We start from the raw sequence: 17,718 nt of genomic DNA on the forward strand, positions 1-17,718 counted from the left end.
TGAACTGTAATAATGACTGACCTGCAAGCAACACACATTGATTTAGTAGTGACAAGAATGTTACAGGGTAATCAACAGCTTTCTATTTGGATCTAAGACCCCCTCCACAGAAGTGAACTTAAGGCCTGATACTATGAAAGTATTCAGTTAAATGGACATAGTTTCAAACTGTCTTCTAAAAACTCATCTTTGTACCTAAGGACTTGTCCAGTGAGTCTACTTTTATTGTTGTGGCTTGGGTGTCTATGAAAGAAATCATTGCAAAGTTCAAGTCATAAAAGTTTTCTCAATTAATTTTTTTCTTAATGAAAAACAGTTATACAATGTATTCTGATCATACTTTCCCCCTCTCCCAACTTCTGCCCATCTCCATACCCATTCTTTCTCTTTATAAAACAGACAAATGCAGTGGAGGTATCTTTGTGGATTTCTGGGGACCTCTTTAGCACTCTGCTTCTTCTTATTCCCCTGGGGTCTTCATTCATCATGGTAACTCCCTCCCTGTTCTCCCACTCTGATCCTGATCCAGCTGGGACCTCCCGTTCACCTGTTCACCTAAGCTCTCTTTCCCCTGACCCTTGCCCTCCATTACCCCTCCCCCATCCTCAGTTTGCTCATGTAGATCTCATCCATTTCTCTGTCCTTGGGCAATCTCTGTGTCTTTCTCAGGGTCCTCTTTACTAGGTAGCCTCCCTGGAGTTGTTGGCAATGGTTGAGGGAGTGCCGTTCTAGTGATCTGATGGCCGAACACCCTGGCTGTCATGATAGAACTCTCATCCAGTGTCTCATGGAAGTGGATGCAGAGATCCATGGCTGAGCCCCAGGTGGAGCTCGGGGAGCCCAATCAGTGAGAGAGAGAGAGAGAGAGAGAGAGAGAGAGAGAGAGAGAGAGAGAGAGAGAGAGAGAGAGAGAGAGAGAGAGGAGGGGTTGTATGAGTGAGAGATATTGAGACCATGATTGGAAAAAGCACAGGGACAAATAGCCAAACTAGTGGAAACACATGAACTGTGAACCAATGGCTGAGGAGCCCCCATAGAACTGGACTGGACCCTCTGAATAAGTGGGACAGTTGATTAGCTTGAACTATTTGGGAGGCCCCCAGGCAGTGGGGCCAGGACCTGTCCTTGGTGCATGAGCTGGCTTTTTGGAGCCTGGGGCCTATGCTGGGACACTTTGCTCAGCCTTGGTGTAGGGAGGAGGGAACTGGACCAGCCTTGGCTGAGTCTACCAGGCTGGGCTGACTTCCCAGGGGAGACCTTGCCTTGGAGGAGGTGGGAATGGGGAGTGGATTGGGGGAGAGGGCTGGGAGGTGGGAGGAGGGAGAATGGGGGAATCCATGACTGATATGTGAAATTAAGTTAATTATAAAATAAAAATATATATTAAAAAACAGACAAATAAAAACCAAGAAATGCACACAGCAAACTTCACTAAAACAGAATCATAAATATAAAAGCAAAAGGCCAATAAAGTGAAAAATGAGCAAATTAAGTAAAATGAGATGAAAAGTTTACAAAAATATTATTGAGTTGGTTTTATGTTGGTCAGCTATTCCTGGACATGAGGTCTACCCTAAAGTGTAGTTGATATACCCAGTGAGACTCAATTAGAGATAACTATTTTTTTCTTTTGCCTATCGGTATCAATTGTAGATGGCTTCTTGGTTAGAGGTGGGAGGCCATGTCTATTTTCCCCTTTCACTTCTGGGACCCCATTTAGGTTGAACCTGTGCAGGCCTGGCACATACTGGCACAGTCTCTGTGAGCTCATGTGTGCTTTAGTACTGTCGTGTCTAGAAGACACTGTGTCCTTGGTATCATCCACCCCCTCTAGCTCTTTTTACAGTCTTTCTTCATTCTCTTCTGTGTAGTTCTCTGAACCCTGACTGGAGGGGTTTGATGAAGGCATCCCATTTAGCACTGAGTGCTCCAAAGTCTCTCACTCTATACACACTATCAATTTGTGTGTTTCTGTGTTTAGTTTCCATCTACTGCATGAAGCTCCTTGATGATGGCTGAGTAAGACATTGATCTATGAGTATAGAAGAATGTCATTAGGAATCATTTTATGGCTACATTATTTTAGCAGAACAGTAGTATTTGGCATTCTCTGAGGCCTGGGTCATATCCAGTCTCAGGTTCTTGGCCACCCTAGCAGGTGTGGCTTCCTTCTCATGGAGTGGGCCTTACATCCAATCGGAGAGTGGTTGTTAGGTCGAGTGATGTTGGTGTCACTATTGCACTAGTGTATCTCACCAGCAGGTCACCATTGGTTGCAGGGTTTGTAGCTGGGTTGGCGATTGCCTTTCTCCTCTACTGTAGCATGTAGAGTAGGATCATAAACACCAGTGAGTAGGGGTGAAGGCTCTAGTCAGGCACCAGATTGACTTCTCCATATTCAAAGAGATATGTGCTGTTTTCAGCAACAGGGCATTTGCATCAGTTTGTAGAGAGCAAACTGATATAGCCTTGGCAATAGCCTGCAATTTCTGGGGGTTTCCATGGGACCTCTTTGGCCAACAACTCAGCAAGATATAACTTACTCCTGGCAGTAGAGATTTCACTTAGTGACTTAAGAATCCTTTCTGCATCTAATGAGATGACTGTGAGGTTTTTGTCTTTCATTATGTATATATGGTAGATTACATTTATTGATCTACATATGTTGAACCATGCCTGAATCTCTGGGATGAAGTCAGTTTCAGAAAAGTGGATCGTTTTTGATGTATTATTATTGGACTCATTTTGCAAGTATTTTATTGAGAATTTTTGCAACTATGATTATAAGGGATATTATAATTTGCTTTTATTGTTCAGTCTTTGTGTAGCTATAAAGGTAATAGTGATATCATAAAAACTTAGGAAATGTTTCTTCAGTTTTTATTTTTCAGAAAAATTTGAAGAGTATTGGCATTGAAGGCCTGGTAGAAGTTTGTGGCTGGATCCGTAGGCATATTTTAGTTGGGAGACTTAATTAGTGCTTCTTTTTCACTAGGGGTTATACATCTGTTTAAATTACTTATCTGATGTTGATTTAACTTTGGTAGGTAGTATATATCAAGGTCATTTTTTTCTTTTAGGTTTTCCTGCTTGATGTAATACAGATTTTTAAAGTATGTCCTTATAATTCTCTGGATTTCCTTGGTATGTGTTGTAATGTTTTTCCTTTCATTTTTAGTTTTATTAATTTGAATATTTTCTCTTTGTCTTTTAGTTAATTTGGCTAAGGTTTTGTCAGTCTTATTAATTTTCTTAAAGAACAAATTCTTCATTGATTCTTTGTACTTTTTTCTAAATCTGTTTCTAGATTTCATCCCCCTAGTTTGAGTATTTCTTGTGATCCATTCTTTTGGGGTATTGTTTATTTCTGTTGTTCAAGAGCTTTCAGATGTGCTGTTGTTGCTAATAGGAAATCTTTCTGATATTTTGATATCAGTAGTTAGTGCTATGAATTTGCCTCTTAGAACCACCAAGCCACTTTTATTGTGTCCCATAGTTTTTGGTATACTGTTGTGGTAGTTTGGACGTAATTTGCCCCCATAATCTCATAGGGAGTGATACTATTAGGAGGTGTGGCTTTGTAGGGATGGGGATGGCCTTGTTGAAGGAAGTTTGTCACTGAGGAGGCAGGTTTTGGTGTTTTATATGCTCAGGTTACCACCCAGTTGACTTTCTGTTGCCTGCCTATGTAAGGATGTAAGGACTCTCAGCTCCAGAGCCATGTCTACCTGCATGTCACTCTGCTCCCCACCATGATGTTAATGGACTGAACTTCTGAAAGTATAAGCAAGCTACCCCAGTTAAATGTTTTCTTTATAAGAGTTGCCATGGTCATGGTGTCTCTTCACAACAATAAAAACCTACACTAAGAAATTGGTACCAGGGATTGGGGTATTGTGATAGGCCTGACCATGTGTTTGTTTGGAGGAATTTAGACTTTGATACTTTGTGTTTGGAAAACAGTGGAATGCTTTAATCACTATTTAATAGGCCATACTAGTAGGAGCATGGAAGACAGCGGTGCTAAGAGTTATTTGAACTATAGGGGGCTCACTTAAGAGGTTTCAGAGGAGAAGAATTTTAGTATGTTGTCTAGAGATCATTCTTGTGATATTTTGGTGAAGTAAGTGGCTGTTTTTTGCTCTTGTTCGAAGAGTCTGCCTAAGGCTAAAATGCAGAGTTTTGGATGAATTCCATTGGCATATAAAATCTTGAAACAGCCTAGTATATACTCTGTCATATGGATATTAGTGGTAACTCTTAATGAAGTTTTATAATGAAAGGAGCAAGCTGAGCAGAGTAAATTACAAAAATTATAAAATTTGAGGAGAAAAAGAGCACCAGGAAGTAGGATGGAGCTAAATCCTGTGTTCAAGGAGATAAATGTATTAAATAATGTAATGAAGGAAGTGGTGACCTCAGGGCAAGATCCCACCCAGCTAAGTTTCTAACTTGTGAAAAGGAACTAAAGAAAAGCTTAGATAGATGTGTGGTGGGGTACACCTTTTAATCCCAGCACTGGGAAGGCAGAGGCTGACAGATCTCTGAGTTTGAGGCTAGCCTGGTCTATAAAGTGAGTTTAGGGACAACCAAAGCTTAGGCAGGGAAAGACAGAAAGCGGGTGAAGATGTACCTGAATGAGGGAGTCATGTTCCAGCCCCAGTAAGCAGCAGAACTTAGCAGCTTTGGCCATGTGGTTCTGGCTTTAGAGTTAAGGACAGAAGAAATGGGTGACTGAGATCACATTTCTTCTACCTTATCCCCCAAAACTGGGATATTATCCGTGTTTTGTAATCTGTTTGTGAGGCTTGACATCCTAAAGTTTTAATTGAATGGTTTTTTAAATTTACTTCATAGTTTAGGTCTTTGATTTATTTTTAATTCATTTTATATATGAAGTTAGATAAGAGTCCAACTTCATTTGTTGCGTGTGAATATTAATTTTTGCAACACCATTTGTTGAAATATATTATAATTTCTTCATTGAATGTCTTACTGAAAATAATTTGGTCTGGTGCAAAAATTTATTATTGGTGTCTGTATTCTGTTCTCTTGGCATGATATGTTTATCTCACCTACACTATCTTAGTATTGTAACTTTGCTATTACGTTTTAAAATTAGGAAGTCTGGGACTTAAAACTTCATCTTTCATTTTCAAGATATTTTGACTATTTGGTTTTCTTTGATATTATAAATTAATCTTAGGAGGTATTTGTCTATTTCTGAAGAAAATAGTCCTTGGAATTTTGATGGGAATTGATTGTATTGAATCTGACAATAGCTTTTTGGGGTAATTGATATTTTAGCAATAGCAAGTCTTCTAATCCATGGATGTGGAATGTAGGTCTTTTTTTTTATTTGTGATTCAGTGATTTCTGATAGTTTTCAAATATATAAAGTTTTGACAGCTTAAATAAGTTTATCTCATAATGTTACCTTTTGTTAAATTGTAAATGAATGTTTTCTTAATTTGAATTTCCAATTGTTTACCTTATATATACAAACACACCTTTGTAACCAAAACTTTATATACATTTACTAACAATTTTCCATTCTCTGTGTCCTAGCTGCTGGCCACAGTTTTACTGTTTTCATGAGGCTGGCTAGGTGGTACTTGTGTAAGGGTTAAGTCTTGAGGCTAGCTAGGTAGTGCTTGTATAAGGGTTAGTCTTGAGGCTTCACTAGACTGACTTGACTGAGAAGCATTTCAGAGGCGTCAAGCACACTGGTGACGTGTATATCTGTGTGTGTTTACAGAAGAGGACTAAGGCAGAAAGACCCACTCTGAACGTGGGGTGTGCATAGACTAGAGTCCCCAGAGCACTGAAGGGATCAGGAAAGCAGACTAGGAGTTGACCATGACTGGCACAGGCATCCTAGACTTTTCTCCCCACTCTCTGCTTTCTGGTTCCCATGATAAAAGCCACTGTGTTCTTGTATTGCCTTCTCCACCATGATAAGCTAACCTTTGAAACTCTGAGCCAAAATAAATCTTTTTTCCTTAAGTTGCTTCTCTCAATTATTTGGTCACATCACACACACACACACACACACACACACACACACACACACACATACACACACACTTTTTTGAGGAACCTCCATGTTATGTTTTTGTTTTTTTCTCACAACTTCAACATTTCCTCTTCCCACTAAAACTGTGAAGTTTCTATCATGCTTACCCACCTTTATGGTTTGGTTCTAACTTTTGTTTATCCTAATGAGATAAGTGGGAAGTGATATCTCTCATAGTTGGTTTTTTTTTAATTAAGAAATTTTTTATTCATTTTACATACCAACCACAGATACCCCTCTCATCCCTCCTCCCACTCCCTCCTAGCTTTCCCCCCCCAAAACCACTCCAGATCCCCTCCTCTGAAAAGATAAGGCCTCCCATGGGGAGCCAACAAATCCTGGTATATCACTTGAGGCAAGCCCCTCCCCCTGCATCAGGCCTGTGTAAGGTGTCCCACCATAGGTAGTGGGCTCCAAAAATCCAGCTCATGCAACAGGTCTAGGTCCTGATCCCACTGTCTGGGGCCCCTTAAACAGACCAAGCTACACAACTGTCTCACTTATGCAGAGGGCCTAGTCCAGTCCCATGCAGGCTCCACAGCTGTTGGTCTAGAGTTCTTGAGTTCCCACTAGGTTGGTTCAGTTGTATCTGTAAATTTCCCCATCATGATATTGATGCCCCTTGCTCATAGAATCCCTCTTCCCTCTCTTAAACTGGACTTCTGGAGCTCAGCCTGGTGCTTGGCTGTGGATTGCTGCATCTGTTTCCATCAGTTACTGGATTAAGGCTCTATGATGACAGTTAGGGTATTCACCAATCTGATTACCGGGGTAGGCCAGCTCAGGCACCCTCTCCACTATTGCTAATAGTCTAAACTGGGGTCATCCTTGTGGATTCCTGGGAACTTCCCTACCTCCAGGTTTCTCCCTATCCCCATGATGTCTCCCTCTATCAAGGTATCTCTTTCATTGCTCTCCCACTCTGTTCCTGTTCCAGCTCTACCATCCTGTTACCGTATGTTCTCATCCCCCATCACCTACCTGCTATTGCACCACCACCACCCCGGTTTACTCCAGAGATCTCATCTGTTTTCTCTTCCCATGGCAACCATGCATCTCTCTTAGGGTTCTCCTTGTTATCTAGCTTCTCTGGAGCTGTGGCTTATAGTCTGGTTACCCTTTGCTTTATATCTAGTTTCCACTTATAAGTGAATACATACCATGTTTATTTTTCTGAGTTTGGGTTACCTCACTCAAGATGATATTTTTCCAGGCTGGCCTCGAACTCGTGATCCTTCTGCCTCCGCCTCCTTCAGTAAATCCAGCGGCGTGTGCCACCACAACCGGAGAGACAGCCGGAACTGACTTACTCTGGTGGTGGGATGGCCAAACACCCTAACAGTCGTACCAGAAACCCCATCCAAGGACTGAGGAATCTGGATGCAGAGATCCATGGCTAGGCCCCAGGTGGAGCTCTGGGAGTCTAATTAGCGAGAAAGAGGAGGGTTTATATGAGCGAGAATTGTTGAAACCAAGGTTGGGTAAAGCACAGGGACAAATAGCCAAACGAATGGAAACACATGAACTATGAACCAAAGGCTGAGGGGCCCCCAACTGGATCAGGCCCTCTGAATAGGTGAGACAGTTGATTGGCTTTGTTTGTTTGGGAGGCATCTAGGCAATGGTACCAGGTCCTGGGCTCGCTGTATGAGATAGCTGTTTGAAACCTGGGACTTATGCAGGGACGCTAGGCGCAGTCTGGGAGGAGGGGACTGGACCTGCCTGGACTGAGTCTACCAGGTTGATCTCAGCCCTCGGGGGAGGCTTTGCCCTGGAGGAGGTGGGAATGGGGGGTGGGCTGGGGGGAAGGGGAGGGGGGCAGGGGGGGGAGTACAAGGGAATCCGTGGCTATGTAGAACTGAATGGTATTGTAAAATAAAATAAAAGGAAAAAAAAAAGAAAAAAAAAGATATTTTCTAACTCTAACCATTTGCCTGCCAATTTCATGTCATTGTTTTTCTCTGCTGAGTAATGATTCCTGATGTTCATCATCTTTTACATCCTTGGTTCTATGCTGTGCTTTCTTTCTTCTACTTCTCTCTGTATAGTATAGGATACATTTAAATGCCTGCTTTTTATAAGTCTTACCCCTTGCTCTTCTGCAGGCCTTAGGTGATTCTCTTGCATCCCTCAATAGTTTCTTGCAATTGTGGTTTTCAGAAAGCATCCATGGCTGGAGGTCAGAGAATACAATCAGAACAGCCCTGAGATTAGGACTGTGGACTGAGTAGGCTTTGTTTTTCTGATGTATGTAATAAAATCTCACAGAGTTGTGTTGCTGGATGGAGTGGGACAAGAGTAATTGAAATCAACATAGAATTTCTCACTATTTTAAAGATAGATTTTTTTTTGATTTTGTGTTAATTTGGTTTTTTGTAGATCTGTGTCTGATTTCCAGAGCTCTCTTGCAGTGAGTGTTCTCTTGGCCAATTGCCAGTAGCTTTTTAATGTATCCATAAAGGGATGAAGGTCCAGTGCTTTCTAATAGCCCTTTGATGACTTTTTTCTCAGTTTAGTACATCTTGATAAGTGCCTACATTGCCTAGCTTGCTGATATGATTAAAAACTTTTTACTGATACAACTTAAATAATATTGATCATTTGTATAATATTTTACAATATATACCAATTTTCAATTTTCCTATACTTTTCATCAAGTTATATGAATTTTTTTTTTTTTTTTTTTTTTTTTTTTGGTTTTTCGAGACAGGGTTTCTCTGTGTAGCTTTGCGCCTTTCCTGGAACTCGCTTTGGAGACCAGGCTGGCCTCGAACTCACAGAGATCCGCCTGCCTCTGCCTCCCGAGTGCTGGGATTAAAGGCGTGCGCCACCACCGCCCGGCAAGTTATATGAATTTTTATATTTTTAATTAATGTATCTGAAATAGTTTCCTACATTTGTTCATTGACTATTGCTTTTATACCTTTTTATTAAGTTTTAATTTTAGTGTATAATTTTTATTTTATAAACTTTATTTTCCCTTTTAAGGCATCCCTTGTCTAAATTTCTTTTTTAACGTCAGTACTGGTCAGTCACCAAATGCTTCCTTTTGATTTAATTCAATAAATGTACTTTGCTAATATTATCCTTTATATTTAAATTATATTTCAAAAACTTTCGTTAACTCTACTTAACAGAACAAAATGTTTTAGTATGTACAGTACTAGAAAAGAATGCTCCAGAGAAGGATTCTATACTATTGTGCATTTTTGATCAAATTTGAATTCTAAACTTATTAGATGATCATTAATTTTATCTTGAGCCCAGATATTTTCATGCTGCTCTCAGTTCTCTTTTTAACAATCAGTATGAACTATGTTGTAATTTATTTACATGTAGATTTTTCATCTGTTTTCATTGTGATTTAAGAAGTTTTAGTATATTTGTTCAACATGTCCATATTAGGTTTTTAAGAAATGTTAATACGTGATTTGAGAGAAAGGGTGCTTTCAATGCAACATTATATTTTATCGTTGGAAGTTTGTAAGTGTCTAAGGATCCTTAATATTACTAAATGAAGAAAAATTAGCTTTGTATAACCAACATTTTCCACATTAGAAATATCAATCTACCAATAAATTGTCTGGTGTAACTTGAAGAGCCCTAGAATATAGTATGGTGGGTGAATACTTCTTCTGAATAGGCAGTTAAAATATATCTGTATTTTTGGAAAACACATCTCAAACATAAATGACACAAAATAAAATAGTAGAGTATGAAGCAGATTTAAGTAGTAACACATAGTACTGAATCATGGTACTGAAAGGTTAGATGGCCCATAATAACCTTGCTTTAACATAATGTACAATCATTCACCAGTGCTTGCAACAGGGAAAAAAATCTGGTTTATCAGAGACCTCAGCCAGCTTAATGGGTTTGGTGGATCATGTGACAGGCTTGCCCCAACTTGAAATGGATATAGTCAATACAGGCAGCTGCCCAGAGTACAACATTTGGCCCAGAGTTAGCATTTGTTGAATGACTGCTTTTTCATATCACACTTCTGGTTTTCATTTTCATGTTAATATTATAATGTTGGGTGTCTGTTTTTCTTTTGCTAACAAGGAAAGAGGAGGCTAGAGACTTGGTTGCTTCATCAGTGGTATTTGAACTTGGTTTCTTTCTGCACTTTTTTTAAAACTTCTGCTGGGCAGTAACAGCTACAGCAATATTTGTGATAACATTGTCTTCAGATTAGGAATAATCAAACTGAGCTAAGTTAAGAATTTCCCCCAAATTGTACTTTTTATCAAGTGATACAAATAGAACTAGAAATGAGAAGATTAGAAATAAGCTTCAGTCCTCTTGCAGCTCTTGGCTCTTTGTACACATAAAACATAGTTCTTATGGTCTGTCCTATAAGCAGTTACTTTTATTTAGGGCGCTAAGCTCTGCTGTAACTTCAATGATCATGCACTCAGCCTCTAAACTCAACAGTGTATGATTACTAAAATTATTTTAGGTGATAGTGTTGGCCAGATTCACAGTGCTAAACATTTTACATGTATGAGGACTGTTGGGTAGTCATATTCAGAGAAGCAGGAACCATGATGGTTGCTAGCAGCTGGGAAAAATGCTAGAGAGTTGCTCATTTGGCATAGTCATGCAGCTTGACAACATGAAAGTGTTTTGGAGATTGGTGTACATACAAGTATACATAACACTACCAAAGGGAATACTTAAAATTGATAAGGTGGTAAGTTCTATCCTATGTATTTTACCTCAATTAAAAATACAGAACATCAGTCACATGATAGTGTATGCCTGTAATCCCAATACTTTAGGAAGATCAGGAGTTCAAGGCCAACTTGGACTGTATGACTGTCTTAAAACAACAACAAATTTAAGATCATATGTGACAACTTACCATTATGTTAACTTATGTGGCCCCCCAGGGAATGTTGCTAATTAACTGATGTTTTATTCACAGTGATCTGCAGCCCTGGATCCTACAATCCCCGGGATGGAACTCACTGCCTCCAGTGCAATAGCAGCATGGTGTATGGAGCGAAGGCGTGCGCATAGGCCAGTGCCTCGTGTGACCCAGTGGTTTATTAAACACAAAAGTATATTTTTTTGAAGTGCTAAATTATAATAAATCACTATTATGCTAAAATTAAATAATCATAATTTACAAAGACATGGTGTCCTCATTCAATCCAGTACTATATGCATCATCTTTCTTGGTTAATTAATACTAGAGCTCCATTTTACACCAGATGACCCCGGTGTCACTGCATTTTAAAAACTGGTTCAAATGTTCTGTATTAGGTGATGATGGAGATTTTTTCAGGAATTTCAAAAGTATCCCATTTTATCTTTACTATGTATCACCTAGATTCAGGCCATCATATTCTGTTATAAGACCTTTAATCTTACAGAACTTTATCTATTTGAGCTTGGCTTTTCACAGCTCAGAGCCAGTTTCAAAAATATGTTCTGGGTCTCATCACTGTACTTGTTAGCATAAGACCTACACCTAGGGAAACTGGGTTTTCCTATGGGTCAATGTGTTGTCTTAAACTATCAGTTACAGGTAGCACAGGCCTGTAATCTTAGTACTTGGGAGGCAGAGGTGGGAAGATTAGGAGTTCAAAGTCCAAGGACAGCCTGGACTACATGAGATCCTGTTTCAAAAAGTGTCTTACATTACCTCCTTGACATTTTAGAATGGAGCAACCATAGAATTTTCTCAGTAGACTAATGTGGTGTGTCTTCCCTACAGTACAAAGACAAAGGATTAATAATCGTCTCATTTCATTTACTGTACCATTCAAATGAGTACTGTGTGCCAGAAGTCACTGCTGTTTCTACTAATACCTTCTTTTATATTGGGATACCACATTTGAATACAAGGAGTTGCCAATTTGTAATGATTTAAATAGAGGAAAATTCACAAGGAACTTTGGAGTCCTTTTCTGAAGTCCCTAGTGATCATCACCTGGTTCACATTTCCTGCATCTTCTCTGTGAGACGTTGCCTGCTTTGCTCTTGACATTTCCTGTCTTAAAATACAAATGACTGAAGAGTGGAAAGAATAAACAGTGGAATTTCAGCACCTTTGAGTGACAGGTTAGCTAACAAGGAGCTATACTGTTGGCTTGTAGAGACTAAGCCAGCTAGAAAATATCCTATTTGATTTTTCTGTGGATAAGCACAGCCTCAGAATTCTCACACAAATAGCAGAAGGCAAATGGCCTGTGGTTGTTCTTGGTTAGCCCTCATAGCAGTTACTTTCTGTCTCTGGGTTTTCATCATCATAATCTGATTGCTCCTCTATAGCAAGTAGCGATATTTCAGACACCTTCTTTCCTATGGCAGGTAACATATTGAGCATTACATAGTTTGGGTGAAATAGTTGCTTTTCTCTAATTAGCATATAAATTCTGTAACTTCTAAAACACAAGTCTCCTTTGCTAAAACTTCCTGAAGCCATCCCAATTCTTAAGTATATATTGGAATTGATTGAATATGTTCTTTCAGTTGTCAGTCTGGAAAGCAGAGGTAGATCTGTAATGGTGGTGAAGTCTGGAGAGTCGTGCCAACCTGGAGGCACAGATGATCTGGGGTTAGAGTAGACACAATGGAAGGCTGATCAGAGTTAAGTTCCTAGTTTATACAGGCAGACTTCACAACAAAGCCTTACTAATGCTATGTCAGAACAAGGTAGAATTAAGAAGTTAGGTCAAGAGAGCTATCTTTAGCAAGAGAAGCAGGGGGCACACTAGCAAGAGAAAGGGAGACATTAATGACTACATTTTCCTGTTTCCCATAGTGAAATGACCCATTTTTATTGTATAATACTACAATTATTTGAGTCCATTGCTTGTTTGTGTTCAACATTCAGTTATACTAGCATATCCCTAGTTCCATAGCTCACTTCTTATGATACAGTTAGGTTTTTTAAATACCAATTAAAGACCTCTGAATGAATATGTCAGAAACTATGAAAAGAGTTACTTCTGTTATAATGCCAGATAAGATGTGCAGTGTTGACTTTTGTTGAAAATGATGGCACTATGTGCCCAAAGCTGCAAACTGTCTCTAACGGGCATTGTCATAAAGCAGTTTCTGGTAGTTCTGTTTATGTTAGGACAATTTCTTCCTGTATAATACCTTTTTAATTATATGATCAGATGATTTTACCAACACCTAAAGATGTTTTTACCATCATTCAAAGGGAAGTAATTATTCCCATTTTGTATTCAATATATTTACATTAAATATGTAATATATGTTTATTTGGCAGTGTGGAAATCCTTAAGTTTGGTTCAGTAATCTCAGTTTCTGAAGATTCTCACAAGTAAATCAGAGATAGGTGAAATAGTATGTCCAGTGGTACTAGGGTCACAGTATTTACAGTGATACAATTAGCACAAGTGCCCTACAAGAAAGAGTAATAAACTGTCTTCCTTCCACACAACAGACTGTCACCAAGCCATTAAATTGACTGTCACATTTTCAAATTGAATGAATTAACTTAAATTAACTTTATATTTAGCTGTATTGGTTTGCATTGTTATTATTTGTATTTCGAGTTTTAAACAAATGCACTAAAATGTTTATCTTGTGATTGTCTCATGTAATAGGATTATGCGTGAGGTTTTTTTTTTAATGCCTTCTGTTTCCCAAAATTTCTTCAATGATATGAATTGCTTTCATAATGTTGGAAACAATAAACTTACTTTGAAAAACTGCAGGAGTAACCATGAGAGAAGATGTTGTTATTCATCTTTCCAGCACCGGTTTCTTTCATCCCCCTTCGCAGCAGAGCAGCAGGTTTGCCTACACAGAGCATGAGCTTTCATGCTAGAGGCAGACTTTCCTAGATGCCATGAGGTGAACCAGCCATAGGAGTAGGAGAAACCTTAGGCTGAGAACAGCGTAGAGATAAGAACTGGGGCTCCAAGAATGTCACTGCATCATTGCCTTTGTTAATTGTGAACCCCAGCCTGCCCTGCACTTCACAGTTCTATGATGTAGGACATTCATTGGATATAAGCTAGTTAGGTTTCCTGTTACAGATAAATGATCTTCATTGATAAAGCACTCACTATAAGAGTGTTGTAAAAAGAACACCAGAAGAGGAAGTTATCAAAGAGTTTTAGAACTCAGCTATCAGTAATGTTAGCTTTTTGGTAAACTTTCCATATTTACCCTTAGGGAACATTTCTCTTACTATTATGCGTTTTTCTAAGCTATATGATTTACCAAGTTCATGTAGAACTAATGGCTGTAGCCTTTCACTTATTTCAGCAAAAATATGATGAAATGGTTAAGCATTCTAGTTGTGGACTATTTCTGTTGCTTCTAGATTCTCAGTTGTGTGTGTCACTATAGTTATCTTCTTTCTGAACCTTCCGTGGGATTTCTAATCTCCTTTGTATCAAATATGCAGAAACTGGTAGGCTTAGATATTTCTAATCTTCTGGGCAATTCCCCAAATTATAGTGACACCATGGAAAGAGTAAATATTTTACTGCATTCTCTCTGACGTCATTCTTAAGTATGTTTAATTTGATAGATGAAAACAGTTCCCCAGATTTTCATTTCTGAGTATTAGTAAGGTTGAGATCTCCTCATAATAATGCTGCTACTGTGGCTGATTGTATTGTTTACTGAGTGCTTACTTAATTTGCCTCTCTCTTTTAATCACAATTCTGATTTCATAGAATCTGAAAAAACCAAAATCATTTAATAACCTGCCTGGAATTTTACACAGCAGGTAAGTAATAAAGACTAGTGTCAGTTCTGACTTCACACTCCTGCACATTACCCAGAGCCTTGACTTACTTCCCTCTCGTAGATGGTGTATCCCGACCTCCATCACTTGAAGGGCCTCTCTGCTCCTCCATCTCCAGCTTAGCTTATGTCTTTCCAGTGTTGGGTCTCCAGGCACTTAGTTTGCCTTCCATCTCAATAAGAGAATAAACTGAATACTCTCTGTAAAACTTTTACATTATTTGGAGTAGTGTCCCTAACTGACTGACGCTGTTAGGGAAGCTGGGAATTAATAATATTCAGCTAATTCCATTAATGTGTATGTTAAGTATACTTCACCAATATAAAACTAGTGATCATGCATTTGAAGTGCTGTAGTAACACTAATTAGTTTCTCTCTGAACAAGGCTTGAGACATTGGTGCTTGTCAACAGTGTCATAGACATAGTGGTCTTCAGGAAGATGTCAGGTAGAGATTTTTTGTTACAGTATCTTATCATAACTCAGTTGTTGTGAATCTTCTATAATTGATGTCCATTTCTTCTACCATCCACATGCCCCTCTTGATAGCAGTGAATTCTTCTGCCAGTTTCTGCAGAAAACTTTTTTGAAACCTTGGTATAACTTCTTCCTCACTTTGCTTTTGGCTTCTCCCCATGCTACAGACATGTTTTAAATAGCATGTAGAATGTTGAAACTGTTCCAAAACTTGAGGATGTGATTAATTCAGTCATTTCAATAGCCCTTTCACATGCCTGGCAAATATAATCTACATTGAATATAGCTACTACATTTTAATATTATCACTGAATCAATAGTTGTGTTAAACAGACAATATATAATGTTCACAGTAGGCTATAGTTCACCTGGATCATTGTCTAAGATCAAAAGGACATTGAATAGATTGTTTTGTCTATAACATGTATTAGTTATTTTTCTCAGTGCTGTGACAGAACACTTGATTTTGATAAAAGGAACTTAATAAAGGGTCTGTTTAGGCTCACTGTTTGAGGATGCATTTACCCTGGTGGGAGAAATCTGGTTTTCAGAAGTATGAGGCAGCTGGGTTACATTGTTTCTGCAGCCTGATACAAAGAGGAATGGAATAATGGTGACAGTTCATTTTCTCCTTTGAATTCAGTCCAGGACTCCTATGAGATGGTACCACCCACATTCAAGGTGAGTCTTTTCCTCCTCCATGTAAATCTTTCTTGAAACACTCTCAAAGAAAACTCACAGAAGCGTTCCATGGTAATTCTGAATCCAGTCCAGTGGACAATGACTATTAACCATCATAACTCCACCCCTTGCCAGCTTGATACCCAACCCATCACTTTGAATGGTAACACTTTATTTTTAGCCACTAAAGTCATTCTTGTCACATAATTCAAAATGCATTTAGTCCATCTATAAAAGTTCCCACTGTCTTTAATTATTCAAACACTTTTCAGAAGTCCGTAGTATGCTTTGAGACTCAGGAAAGTCTCTTTTCTATGAACTGTATTAATATAAAATCATAAATCAAGTTGCATACTTCCAACATACAGTGGCACATATTAAATATTTTTATTTCAAAATGGAGTGATGGAGCAGTATCATGGAAAGGCCAGACTGAAGAAAAACCAAAACAAACAGGGAAGACACCAAACCCTGCAGCTCTATAGTTGTCATCTGAGGCTTATGATGGCGTCATCTGGGCTCCACTATTTCAGGCAGCCCAGGCTCTGATGCCTACAGTACACACATTCTCTTCCTTAAGCCAGTTCTGCTCTGGGCCTACAGCTTGTCTTGGTAGATACCTCACAGTCCTGGCGTCTCCAGCATGCTGGGGCCTCCATTGCTTTACTTTTTAAGGTTCATACAGTGACTATCCAGGGCATCCGTGCTGGGAATCTTAAGTCTACCCTACATTCCCTGCAGCTTTCTTAAACCTTGAGGCAAGACTTGCCCCATTTTTGCATCTTTGATGCCTGAAAAAATTGTTCCATATGGATGATCCTGCCATGCTAGGCTGCCAAATCGAGCTGTTGCTTAGCTTTCTTGGGTCACATTTGTAGCAGGCTCAATGTCCTTTTGAGGCTGACTCCAGGGGAACACTTCCACAAGTGGCCACTGTGGAGCAGGGAAACTCTAGTGCAGACTAGAGTTTTCAAATGAATTTGAGTTTTCATAAGTGGTAATCTTGTGAGTATATATATGTGTGTGTGTGTGGGGGGGTGTCTTCAGGGCATATAGTCTTTCTAGTGATGAGTATTTCTCTTTAATGGTATGAATGTACTTAATAAGTAAAGAAGCTTTCTTCCCACCTTGTCTAAAATGTTAAACTTGCTCATGTTCTTTCCTCTCCAGGATGCACATACTTAAAAATAGTTTATGCCTGGATAATTTCACAAGTGTATATAATGCATTTTGATCACACGCAGCCTACATTACCCTCTCTTACTCTCTTCAGACTTTCTATTGTACCCTTTCTTCTTTTCAATAAGTGTTACTCCCATTTTCATGCCACTGAGTTTAATGAGTATTTCTTGCATGAACATTGGTAGGGTATTATTTATTGGAACACAGGAAACTGTCTAGTGTATACATTAATGAAGAAAATGACCCTCCCAGTCCATGATGGAACATAGACAGACCAAATCTTGTATAGTGTTGTGTAGATAACCATAGCTGCTATGAATTCATGGGTGTAATAACTTATGTCCAGAAGACAGGCTTCCACAGCACCCATCCTCATCTTTCAGCCTATTCTTTCTGTGCTCCCATACACAATGTTTACTGAACCTTGGAGAGAATGGTATGGGTGTCCCATTCATGGGTGAGCACTCAGTTATTCTCAGCACTTTAACCAGTTCTGAATCTGTGCACATGTTTTAATCTTTCTGTTCTATCTTATTATAGATCTGAATAACAATTGGAAT

At 39.0% G+C, this 17,718-nt stretch overlaps 1 protein-coding gene across 2 annotated transcripts in view; it reads left to right on the forward strand.

Annotated features, from left to right (window-relative positions):
- LOC114702518 (zona pellucida binding protein) overlaps nt 1-12,546 on the forward strand; it is a 172,806-nt gene extending 160,260 nt beyond the window's left edge. For both annotated transcript variants that reach the window (XM_028882973.2, XM_037208990.1), the window contains one exon: nt 11,007-12,546. In XM_028882973.2, the coding sequence (XP_028738806.1) occupies nt 11,007-11,101 (95 nt within the window). In that variant the 3' untranslated portion in view covers nt 11,102-12,546. The remainder of the gene's footprint in view (nt 1-11,006) is intronic.
- The last annotated feature ends 5,172 nt before the right edge of the window (nt 12,547-17,718 follow it).

Source organism: Peromyscus leucopus, chromosome 10 (genome assembly GCF_004664715.2).
Source record: "Peromyscus leucopus breed LL Stock chromosome 10, UCI_PerLeu_2.1, whole genome shotgun sequence".
Classification (NCBI taxonomy): Eukaryota; Metazoa; Chordata; class Mammalia; order Rodentia; family Cricetidae; genus Peromyscus; species Peromyscus leucopus.